The sequence below is a fragment of the Paramormyrops kingsleyae genome, chromosome 15 (assembly GCF_048594095.1).
Source record: "Paramormyrops kingsleyae isolate MSU_618 chromosome 15, PKINGS_0.4, whole genome shotgun sequence".
Lineage (NCBI taxonomy): Eukaryota > Metazoa > Chordata > Actinopteri > Osteoglossiformes > Mormyridae > Paramormyrops > Paramormyrops kingsleyae.
This window is the reverse complement of record NC_132811.1, coordinates 11,502,395-11,515,599: the sequence shown is the minus strand read 5'-3', so window position 1 is coordinate 11,515,599 and position 13,205 is coordinate 11,502,395. Positions and strand designations below refer to the sequence as shown.

Genomic DNA, 13,205 nt, shown 5'->3' with positions numbered 1-13,205 from the left:
ACAGAATTAACCCCGGACCCTTAAACACATGGTACTCCCACAAAATAGGCTGGGACATGTCTCTACCATCCACACCCAAATTTACGGCCTTGGTTTTCAACGTGATCCAAACCCTGCAACTGTACCTCAGGTGTAACTGTAGCAGCTTTTATACAGTTCATAGATGTTAAGGAATGATTACCTCAAAGTAGAGCCACACAGTGATCCACAAGTTATACTGAGCAGTTGAAGATACTTGTGCCTATGACATGTTACTGCTACTGGACTGACACGCAGTACTGCGTCTACCCCAGCTTTTGCCCTATAAATTCCACGACTGAGTTTAGATCACCGGAAAATCACACGGCAAACAAACAAATTTTTAGAACTAATAGTTAATGGTGTGCACCACGTCGCAAACAAGACTACACCACGCTGAGAAATGAGTTTCCGAGTGACCTACAGGACCCCGAAACACCCCTACGAGCATCTTAATAACGTTCTGGTGCGATTCTCTCTGCTGCCCTCCTTTCTGCAGAAGAATGACGCCTATAATGTTTCCTCCAGCAGAGATCTCCTGGTCAGCATTGACATACAGTATCTCAGAACGGTCGGCTTTTAGGATGAGGATGTCAGTGGGTCACTCCTGACACCTGGGCACTTTCTTCCAGATTGAGAAGCCAGAAAGAATATAACTGGCAATCATGAATTTTAAGAACTGCATCCTTTTGTGGCTCCCACATTGTACTATGTGACATGACACAGTAATTAGAATGGCAGCAGGAATGAAGCCTTTCAGGACGAAGTACCTGATTCACACGGAGCTACTTTCTTTTCCACATTACGCATAAAGCTTATCCTAAATCACCGGTCAGTTTAATGAAATTCCCATTCTTCCGGGGTCATTTTACCAAGCATACTTATAGTACCCTACTACAAATGAAAGTAATTATGGTGCGGTCGAAGTCTCTGACGCAAAATAATTGAGCTGAAAGACACATGATTACCCAGCTGAATAAAAGTAGGTTGTTATCCGGTTGCTGACATGAGGAAGTCCTTTTCACTCATGTTTCTCTTACCTTATTGGGAATTATGTACAAAAGAGTGCATAGCAAATTAGCGACACCAGTGAACCATGTCCCAGACGTGAAGTGTGCTTATTACCATTCAAGCAAAACTTCAATAGACATTAAAACATTGTAAAATGTAATTGAACGCAACAGGACAAATTAACCAGTTATTTAATTACTTAAAGCATCCAATTAGGTTTAATTAAATACAAGCTGTTACATGACCCATTTCTTGGTTTTTGTCGAGGATGTAATACTTCTGACGGTATAATCACGGGTGAACAAATTTGCTTTGTTCAAACATGATTCTAAAAACCGCTGTCTTAAAAGATAACAAAGCAGAGAAATTAGTCTGTTTCTTGACCTAGGATTTAATAATAGCTTCATTTTAAAAAACAAAAGAAAAGAAAAAAAACTGACAGAATAAGGTCTCCATTCAAGCAATTCAAAGAAAACAGGGAAACGAACCCCTTTTCCATTATTCATGAGACAATGGAGACCCGGCAATATTTGCGAACTGTGCCTGCATTCATTATTTGCTGTTTTCCACTCAATTCAGAGCAGAAGGTGCTTGTTTTTGGATTTCTTCTAAATAGTGCAGTTGTTTAGAGCAGCAATTAATCCCAAAGATTTTGTTATAGCAAAAGCCCCAGCACAGCAAGAAATCTTTTCTTTTTCTTTGCCTTTGCGTGTTGTGCATCAAAGCGTGGGGTCAATGATGGACAACACCAAGCAGGCACGTTTGTGTACATGAGGCATGACAATTAACCTGCCTTTCCTTTTTCACCGCCCAAATTATCTTCTGTGGCGTGATTATGTCCCTCACGGTTGTGGCATTTTGTGTGCTAACACCGAGGAGAATCACTGAATGAAAAGTGACACAAGTTTCAGGGGAGATTCAGCCGTAACTCCTCTGATTCCTTCCCCCCCCCGGCTGTGTGCCTATGCTAAGCCTACTTTGCTCTAGCTCAGAGGTTCCCAAGGGCCAAATTCCAGCAGAAACACAAAACCAAGGTCCGGATTCATTTGTATTTTGGTCCAGATGCAGACTGGAGTCTGCTAGCCAGTGGTCGCTGCTCTAGCCGGATGCCTGTTATGTGAACTGGCTCTGTCGGCCAATTTACTAATTGAACTGGATGTCGGGTTTTCTGTGGAGGTCCGTCATTGTACCTGTCGATGATGGCGCACATGTCCAGGCTGACATTCTCGAATGCTCCCAGCCTGCCTTGTTCGACCGCATGCAGGTCGGCCAGCTGGTCATCCACGTGCACCAGCTGCATGCAGCCCTGGAAGGAGCGCTGAGCTGGAGGCAAGCTGGTCCGCTGGAAGTAACCTGCAGAAGGAAAGAGAAAAGGTGATAGAGCAGCAGACGGACAGACAGACAGATAGATAGATAGATAGACAGACAGGCACAGACAGACAGACAGATAGATAGATAGACAGACAGACAGGCACAGACAGACAGGTAGATAGATAGATAGACAGACAGACAGGCACAGACAGACAGATAGATAGATAGACAGACAGACAGGTAGATAGATAGACAGACAGGCACAGACAGACAGACAGACAGACAGATAGATAGATAGATAGGCACAGACAGACAGACAGACAGACAGACAGACAGATAGATAGATAGATAGACAGACAGGCACAGACAGACAGGTAGATAAACATATCGACAGAGACAGACAGATAGACACACAGATAGGCACACAAACACAGACATACAGATAGATAAATAGATAGATATTTTGCAGATTAAATTATGATGTCAACTTTGACATGAGTAGCTATTTGCCATAAAAAGACAAGTGCTTGAAATTTTATTCTGAATGGTTGGTTTTCCATGTAATTTTTAAAATAACATACCATGTATTTCATAAATGTCACCCATACACAGCAAGCCATGAATTAAATGACCAGCAGCTCTCTAAATTACAAAGCTCCTTAACATCACAAATTACACTGTTGCTCTAGCAGAATTAAATAGGGTGACCCTGAAGCCAGAGAACGAGGGCCAAAAACACCACAAAGCTGACATAAATCAAATTACAAGCAGTATAATGAGGGTGAATGTGCCTTTATCTGTTTATCGATGTCTTTCTGTCATACGGCTTCGTCACTCTTGTCATTCTCGTACAGCTTAGTGATTCACATTGCTTACACCAGCAGTGGCCAATCTTATCCGCAAAGGGCCGGTGTGTGTGCAGGTTTCTGGGGTAACCTTCAGGTCAGCTGTTCAAACCCAGGTGTGAGGACTCCTCAGCCAATCAGTCCTCTAATTAATAATATAATTAGGGAGCTGCAGCGAAAACCCGCATACACACCGGCTTACACCTTCTAGTCTGTTTGTATGAGACTGTTTCTTGTTTCGGGAATGTTTGAAACAAAACAAAGCACACTTTATTGGCCATTTACACAAGTACATTAGAATGCTTCTTTTTGCTGATCCCATCTTTCTCGCCACAGCACAGGGCTAGCTAACGTGCAGCGGCGCTGGAACTGAGGGTTAAGGGCCTCGCTCAAGGGTCCACGGACTTGTGCCCATTCTACCGAGACTGGGGCTCAAACCAGCAGTCTCCTGATCACAGGCACAGAGGCTTAGCCCACTTTGCCACTCACCACCCCCTGGTGCCATTAGTAGTTTTTTTTTGTACCATGTGTCAAATACCATTGTACTAATTGGACTAGCTATCCATTCATCTATCAATCAATTATTTGTACATTCTGCTTCACCGGCAAACTTTTGTACCAATTTGCACAATCTTCCCCACCAATCAGGGGGTTAACTGTGTCTTCCTGCCTGTCTTAATGTCCTGTCTTAAAATGTAATGTCTATATTATGTTTGAACACCTCAATATTTAAATAGTATTTATTACTGTTTTTCATTTGCACTATGACCGACAACAACAACATTTCAGCTCAAATATCTGAAGCTGACAATAAAAGATACTTTGACTAACCACTTATTGGTGGGGACACTGGACGGAGATACTCGAGGCAAAAAACTCTAAAAGGAATATATATGAGAATCAGACCATTATATCTGCATACTGACAGTGCAAAGCTAAGGGAGTCGACTGAGGGAGAAAAGCCGGAAATCCATACACCTCTATAAACTGCTTATTTATTCCTGTCGATGTGCTATGTTTTGCTGTACTTGCTTCTACCGGCACAAACAAGCATGCCGAGCAAATCCGTTTCTTCCCAAAGCTTGGCCCAAAAGAGGCTCACGTTCCATGCAAGCCTGAGTTCGTGGTGGAGTGACCCCTCTCTCACTTTCCTTTCACTTCTTTCAAGACAGCTGCTCCAGTGACCCTCACATCAAATTCCACATTCTTTCACATCACTGGGCCCTTAGCGTGAGGAAGCCTTGAGGTCCAGCCTTAGTTGTTTCTCAAGCATTTCCTTTCCCTTCATATTTGTTTGAATATCTGCTTTGTGAATCACCACGTTGACTGGCCTGTCCATTACCACCAGCTCCTCCTCGCTGCTTTCTGGGTGACCATCCAACCAATTTCATTTCCATACACATTAGTTCTGCTGGGTGACTTAAGCATCCTTTCTAATTCTCACTCCTGCCAGCCTCCTGCCCTTGCGGACGTTTGACATTGCCCCCCTTCCCCGTATCACCCTCCCGTATAAAATGCTGGCAAAGCTGCAAACGCAAACGTAATCCACATCGCATCCCACCTCCCCATCTATCCCACCTTGGTCTCTTTTTCACTGAAACTCCCGTCCTCTTCTTTGTTGGTCCTGTGCCGTCTTCCCTTTCACCCGCTGACCACTGTTCTAACTATTGTGCCGAGTCAGCTCCAAAACTCCCCTGTCCTCACTTTCGGCCTCCCGTCGGCTAACTCTGGGCTCTGACTTTGAGATTTGAGAGCAACCTTCCCACACTTTGGCTTCTCAGCAAAATTCATCCCGGCAGAAGTAAGCAGAAATGGCAAAAATCCAAACGGCAAAGCCACTTGGTAGCTACCAAAAAGCCTCCTTGACACACTCCATTCATTGCCCTCTTACCGTTCCTTCAGAGCAGTCTGTTGCTAATAACCCATGCAAATTGTTCTGTACTTTCTCCTCCCAACTTCTTCATCATCCCCACCCACCTCTTCTCTCACTGCGGGTGATTTTGTCTCGCAATTCAGTAAAAGGCGAACCATTCCCCAACACCTCCCCCATCTCCAGCAGCTGATCGCTCGCAGGTCCCACCATGCCTGACCTCTCCACCCCGAGGCTTTCCATCTTCCTCAAGCTCTCGCCTTCTTCAGCTGTTCTGCCTGAAGCTACCAGAGCACCTTTTGACACCATAAGCTACAAGATCCTTCTAATGACACTAAGCAGGCCATTTAGGATTATGATAATCATTTTTAAATGGCAGACATAATAATGAGTTAATCCAGCAATTATGGATGGAGAGAGGAAACAGAAAATCTGTGTGGGCTGTTGGTAAATGGTAGACTTTCATCATCCAGCTAACCAAATTAACTTGAGATTTGTTTTAACTGCTAATCCAGAAGGCTACCGGTTAATCAATATACTGTGTCAACAAGTGTTAACCAGTTAAGTATTTATTAAATTCACACAATTCATTCTTCACCGCATGTACAGTAAATCCAGCATCAATATCAGTGAATGTACATTGTAACAGGATGGTTTATGTACTTTTTGTAGTGAAATAGACTTTATGTATTTGACATTTTTCTGCATATTTGAGTCACCACCTTTATACAGTAAATAAGTTTATTTGGACAAATACACAGCTCAAAGCTGTCACTATTCTCAAAACACTGGCTGTCGAAACAGCATTTTCAGCAGTGATGCAACTGTAATTCTGTCTAACATAATTCTGATGGAATGTCAGGGAAAAGGAAAATTATAGTTACCATAGACAATGACTAAGAGAGGTTCTGTGATCAAAGCCACCAAGAGAAGAAAAAAAAATGTTTTACTTTAAAATGACTGTCTGTTCCCATCTACGCTGCAGTATTAACACAGACTGATTCTGTGTGTATGGCTATTTATGTTTCTCTTTAAGATTCTCTTAACAGAATGATGCTGTGCTTGCGGGGTGGTCTGCAGGTCAGAAAGCTCGGTCTCTTTTTCTGTGATCGGAAGGTCGCTGGTTCAAATGACGTGCTTGGTGGAATACTTACATTGCTGTCGGACCCTGGAGCAAAGTCCTTAATGCCCCAGCGGTGTAAAAAAAATGGCTGAACCTGCACTCACACCACAAAGCTTTGTTCTCACCTGTATATGACTCAACTGAACACAATACGCGAAAAGAAGCATTCCAGTGTACCTGTGCAAATGGCAAAAAAGCACCATTCAGTTTGCATCGCTGTCAGAAGGGGAGCTGAGGATAGTGGTTTGGCCTATTTTGAAGGTAGTTCTCCTGGTAGGGAATAAGCGCAGGCCAGAGATGGCACAGACAGTAAGTTATCGTACCATCTTACCTATGTCACCTGCCAGCGTTTCCCCAGCTAACTGCAATGTGTCAGTGCATTTTGTGCTTTTATTTATTTATTTTGCATGGGGGCCTCAATGAAGACATCTCAGATCATGCACCTCACACAGTCTGCCATGAAATCCCTGGGTGGATGACACACTTCAGCGACACTTAAAGAGTCACCCTGAGTTCATACGGATAGTTACACAGCGGGATCAAAGATAAAAGTACCGTGTTTGCCCAGGTAATCATTAGAACATTACGCAGGTAAGTGACTGCATTTATAACTGCACAAGGGTGATTACTTAAAAACAGTTGATATGAAATGTAGCCAGTTACACAGTCAGAAAACTACACTGTCAGAAAGCTACACTGTGAAAAAGCTACACTGTCAGAAAGCTACACTGTCAAAAAGCTACACTGTCAGAAAGCTACACTGTGAAAAAGCTACACTGTCAGAAAGCTACACTGTCAAAAAGCTACACTGTCAGAAAGTTATACTGTCAGAAAGCTACACTGTCAGAAATCTACACTGTCAGAAAGCTACACTATATATATTACGGTTGTCCATCCATCCATCGATTTTCTATACAGGTTTATCATATGCAGAGTCATGTTGGTCCAGAGCTGATACCGGAAGCTACGGGCACAAGGCAGGGAATAACACAGGATAGAGCGCCAAACCAATCACTATGGCTTGTTTGACTTATTCCTAAATTCTTTTGTCAATATAAATATAGCAATAATACTGGTAGTTTTCAATTAGAGACCAAAACGTTCTTCTAAAAGACTCACTCTGAAACCTAACACGTTGACTAATATTACAATAAATATTCAAAATCTCGAGGTTCCTTTAAAACAGATATTATCTAGTATTATTTCAAGTCTTTAGATGTAACCCCGGATTACAAATCCTTTAATATGGTATCTCATACAATTCTGAAGTCTGATAGGAAGCCTCTCGCTGAGCTTGCGGACACCATCTGCATTGCATATGCAACAAGCTCGGTGTTACCGAAGTGCGGAAAAGTTCCTTAAGTCGCACCATCTGTGTGGTTGGCCCCACCGCACCTGGCCATGTCTGTCTCCCTGAGCTTGCTGGGGCCAGAAGGAGACATGGTCCCGGAAGAAGCTGGTATCCCATCGCGGAGTCCGAAGGGAGCCCGTCTGGAGACAAGTGCATCTGCAGCAGGGCCGGCCAAGTACATATGTAGAGCAACGCCGGTGCTGGGAGCTACCTGAAGTGTGAGTGACCGATAAAGTGGGAATGCTGGGAGACAGCTGAGGAGCACTGAGATTTACGGCTCCAGACCACGCAGCCCCTGAGAAAACCCTTCCCTTGTCTTTGTATCTGTCATCCGACAGGATACTCCTCCCTGGGCGTCCGGACACTCACACGCGCAGAGAGAACGGGCTGCCAGATTAATGACCACTTGCTCTTAATGGATAATTAATAATAAGCTAATTTCAAGCAATTCCCACGGGAATATTCTTCATCTGGTAAAGCGTTTAGCTACATCAATTACAAAAGCACAGCTGGCAAAATATTTTTGGCCCCACAATTTTTGTATTCTGTTTATTTTGTATGATGTTTGGTGGGTTTAACGTTTCTTCTTTCTTCCCCCAAAAAAAACGACCGTCTTCTTTGTAGTGTTTTTACTGGTGAGTTTAAACACGAAATACTTCTACGGATACTGCGTATCTGTCCCTTTGGAGGATCAGGCCAGCGGATGACATTTACTATTCAGCTCATTCACTATTCAAAGCGGAATGTGTTTTGGGTCAGGGAGGCAAAAAAAAAAATTAATCAAGGAATTAAACCAATGAGGAACCACTGTCCCCAGTATTAGCTAAAGGCCTGCTCTCTTACAATGAATGTGAATCTTGACTAGACGGCAAACAGGCCCAGTCGTCTGAGCACCACTCTGGGAGTTAAACAAAAAGGCCCCGCGAAGCCTGGCAAGTCTGTGGCAGGGAGGATGTAATGAGCATCAAGATTAATGTAGAAAGCGAATGCGTGGCACCAAGGGGAGGGTTAAAAAAAGTATAGCGCCAAAGCTAATAAGATGCTGGTTTTGAACACAGGGACCCAATTTGCTACCCTGTATGTGTAAACGAGTGTAACGATTCCAGAGAGTTTTCTGTACTTGTGATTTCATCTGCAGGTTACTTCACTCCACCCAAAATTTACGCTTTTCAAAGTAATGGAAAAGTTGGAAGATCCATGACCTACTGGTGAAAACGATACAGACTAAGAAATGCTTTTTTTTTTATTTAGCTAGCCTAAAATATCAAACATTTCTTGCTGAATACCTCTTGCTTCAAGGCAATAATAAAATCATGGTGCCCTAGCATGAAAAAAAAACACAGTCTCATATGTAATTATTGATCTTAAATATCTGGGCATACCAATAAAAATATAATCCCTAATTGCATTTCTGACCCAATTTTTGGTGGGATGTACAGTAATACTGTTTATTCTAAAAACAGGCAACATATAAAAGCAACGTTTACAGACTGCACTGAGGTTGGTCTTGTCTGATAAAAGCACACAATTCATGTACAACCCCATAAATAACAGTGGGCAGATACAATGACATTTTTGCTTCTGACATGTCCCATTGGTTTAAGTGCCATATGGGACCAAAAAGGACAATTAATTTCTCTTGCTATTTCAGGCTGTAATTGTTGCTATGTTTTCACGACATCAGCAGCATATATTAGAATGGAATGACATGCCAAGCGATTGAAAAGCTAATGGAAATGTCAACGAAACGCATTACTACAGAGTCCCCAGCCGTCTCACATTTCACACATGTGTTGCTGTTATGTTATTGACTTTCCGGGTAGAAGGACGCTTAGAGATGTGTCACAAATTCAAGGTGAGATTCACAACCCAACCAAGTTCATGCTTCAGCAGGTCGACATAATGGCTCTCCTAAGATTAAATGCACGTGACAATACTTATGACAACTGAGCCTTATATTATTATAAATTAGCATCCAGATAACAGAGGGTGATATGAACCTACAGTGTAGCACAAATCTTACAAAAATGGAACTCCCTCCACACGCTATCAAGCTTCTCCTTCACAAAATGACTATTCTTGGCTTTCCACATAACCGACAGAGACTTATCAGTGGGGATATGGCATTATTAACTCACACATGATCAAAGTAGACACTTATTAAGAATAACAGTAGTAGATACCTAGTTGGCATTTTATAATGGATTGATGATAGAGGGGAAAATTGACCTTAGCAGTGAGAATCCTCGATCTTCTGATGTAGCTCTATTACTCTGGCTGACTGCAAATTGTCTGGGCCAAAAACAGCTTGATATCCACTTGACATCCATTGACTATTGTAACAAAGGGTCACATTTATACATTTCGTGTAAAATCCTGTGCATCATTTAACTCCAAACAGAAATATCAGAAATAGCTAAATGTAACTAAAACAATACTCTGCTGCAATTATTCAAGATGCTGCAACAACAACAATAATAATAATAATAATTAAATTACATAAATGGAAATAAAGTAATCTGAAAAGGATAACCTGTTAACCCTGTTTTCATCAATATGCCCCCTAAGAAAAATGTTTTTTCCCCCTCCATTACACCCCCCCCCCCCCCCCAAATCCGTCACTGCTTCCAATTTTGTTGCTATGCAACTGCTTTAATTGAATGGCAGCAAAAAAAAAAAACAATCAAATTCCCTGCCCACTAAGGGTTACATTGTATAATGACACTGTTTATGCCATACCCTCTTTTATTTTTAGGTAATTTCACGCTTTGATTTAATTTCAATTGATTTCCATTGAAACATGGACCGGTGGAGTATCTTTGGGCCTCCAACCCCAATAACAATTAGCATACAATTTGAAGACAAAGAAGTGGGTGGAGATAAACTGCCGCGCAGTTGCTATCATATTAGCAGCATGGCTTGTAAATCAGTGTCACGAACCCACCGCTCTCTGTCTCCGTGCACTCATGTGGCAGAAGTGTCGACCAGCACAGCCAGCCAGACCCTAGACAGTACCTGACCCAGAAACTCAGCTCTCTGGTTTGCTCAGTAGGAAATGCTCTCACCTCTGTCAGAGCTGAGAGTCAACAGAAAAAAAAGGAAAAAAAAAACTGTGGCATATCATGACAGCAGGGTACGGAGGAACACCATTTTATGCCCAGCTCGTAAAACTAGCTTCAGCTTGTATCGTTTTTTCAGCATTTCAGCAGCGTGTCATGGGAGTAGTCTTGCAAAAAAAAAAGTGCAGGCAAGGGTTCTTTCATTCAGCTGTCCTTTTTTCTCCTTTGATACTTTTCCTTTTTTGCAGTGTACTGGAGAAACTGCAGTGTTACATGACAAAGATATCCCCACTTGCACATGTGAGCTTTTTTCCTTCTCACATAAAGAGTTTCTAGGCTTTCTTTAAACATCATTTTTTCTGACGATGTTCCTTTTATTTACACTCCAGTGATCCCCCACCTCTGTGTTTTCTTTCCAAGGACTCATGTCTATATCAGTGTCTTGGAATAGCAATACTAATTACAGTCATCCGTTGACTTATGTCCTGTCGAATGACGTCCAATTGTATTTACAATCCATAAGAGTGTTAATAAAATTCACAGACAGACCTCCAAAGCAGACATAATGGACTTTAGTGGACATATTTTGCCACATATGTGGTATGCAACAAGAACCAAAACAAACCAATTGGGCTGTCACTATCGAGGTTTAGCTAAATGTGTGTGATATTGTATCTTATGTTATACAGAATATTTGACCTCTTGCCAATAATTATCGAGATATTTGACGTCCTCATTTCCAAGACGATGGACACCTGCATATAGATATTTGGTCAGGGGAATTGAGAATAATACAAATATTCCTTCTTGAGATTGGTATATTTAAATCCTGCATATCTGTTGCACATTTTGAATCAAATACACTCGTGGGAGTTTTACTTACACAAAAAAATGTTCTGGGGGCAGAAGGAGGAATGATTGATTCAGAGCGATAACAAATCAGACTGTAGAGGAAGTGGATTCAATCAACTACATCAGGTGGGACCCACCAATCAGATCTCTTGGTCCCACCTCCTCTAGTTTCTTTGACCTACTTCCTCTACAATCTGATTGGTTATTGCTCAGGATCAATCATTTTTCCTTCTGCCCTCAGAACATTATTTGTGTAAGTAAAACTCCCATGAACATCAACGGTAGTTCACTCTTATTAGCCTCATGCTATTACTATTGACTAAGTCACACTGAAGCTTCCCATAGATTAACCAAATTATTAATAATAATAATGAGTGTTCTGTTGTATAAGAGACATTCTTTTGCTGAATCCAATGAACAATGAAAATTTATTACCAGCTAACAAAGTGCAGTTTCATCTACACACATTCGTTCAATAAATTCTTATTTCATGGCACTTCTTACAGTATTACAGTTGTTCACCTGTGCAAGATCTCATAAACATATGGATGGTGGCAGAGTGACATTATTAAAATAATGACTGTTACATGGAGGTAGGATCTGTTTACTCAAGCATCACAGATTCTCTGGAAAAGGAGCCGGAAAAAACACAGAGGGAGTCATTAATCTTCAAAGGCTTACGCTACGCCAGACACAAGTACTGTCTTACATTATTATCTTTGTATAGATTAATGTTATATATATATATATATATATATATATATATATATATATATATATATATATATATATATTACAAATACAAAGAATTCTTAGCAGTATTTCTCATCATTACTTTACTGTCATAAAATAGTAACAGGAAACATTAATCAGGAAATATCAAGCTGTATTACAATTTTGCACCCATCTTGAAAATAACGAAATAAAAAGAATCCAGTTTGTAGTCTGAGCATTCTTTATGTGCATTCTTTAAGGTTTTATACTGTAAACGTATGATCAAAAGTTAGGCCTAAGCTGAACCAATGTTCATGAGATCAAGATGATCAGCAGCTCAGAAGATCACTGAGACCAGTCAAGGTTGCAACGAGCCCCGTTCCTTTAGCCGCTAGAGCAACATACTTTGGCCTTAAAGGTGATTTGTCACTTGCCTCTCTGACCATCTCTGGCACTTGCCTGGCAGGGGTCCACATCATTACTAGCTCACATCATTACATCAGATGTGCAGTCACCCATGCCTCCGATCAAACTTCTCATCATGCCAAGCTAATCATGCAGGTTCCACCTGGCAGGGATAGCAAGGCTACCAATTTTTTTTTCTAACATTTGTAATAAATCAAATTCGGAACCGGAATGCTGTTCATAGCCTGATCTTTCTCCAAAGGTGCATGTAACATTTTATCAAATTAACGTTGTGAGTAAGATGTAGGTTAGCGCTGGGCAATTCAACATGAGAGTCATAACTAATGTGCTTTGAATCTGGTGAATCATCCTGACAAATAATGCCACCTTACCGGATACTCACTGCTGCCCGTAAAAGTACATTTGAAAGGGGGCGGAAAGCGGAGGTAAACAAATTAGACAGCCCTTCAAGGACCCCTGTACCTGGATATAAGAGTGATGGAAATCCACTGATTGATAATTATGTTTCTGTACAGCCCATCCATCATGGACGAGGGAGCCTTTTTTTGATCTCATTTTCCGCGTGTCAGCTGCCAACATGCTGTTGCGGCCGTGGATGGGCGGCAGGCCCGGCTGCTCTCTCCTC

The 13,205-nt window shown here is 41.7% G+C and overlaps 1 protein-coding gene across 2 annotated transcripts in view; it reads right to left on the bottom strand.

The window, feature by feature from the left end:
- Positions 1-13,205, bottom strand: part of LOC111854993 (contactin-associated protein-like 2) — a 314,095-nt gene that overhangs the window by 112,205 nt on the left and 188,685 nt on the right. For both annotated transcript variants that reach the window (XM_072700030.1, XM_072700031.1), the window contains one exon: positions 2,220-2,382. In XM_072700030.1, coding sequence (XP_072556131.1) covers positions 2,220-2,382 — 163 coding nt within the window. The remainder of the gene's footprint in view (positions 1-2,219; positions 2,383-13,205) is intronic.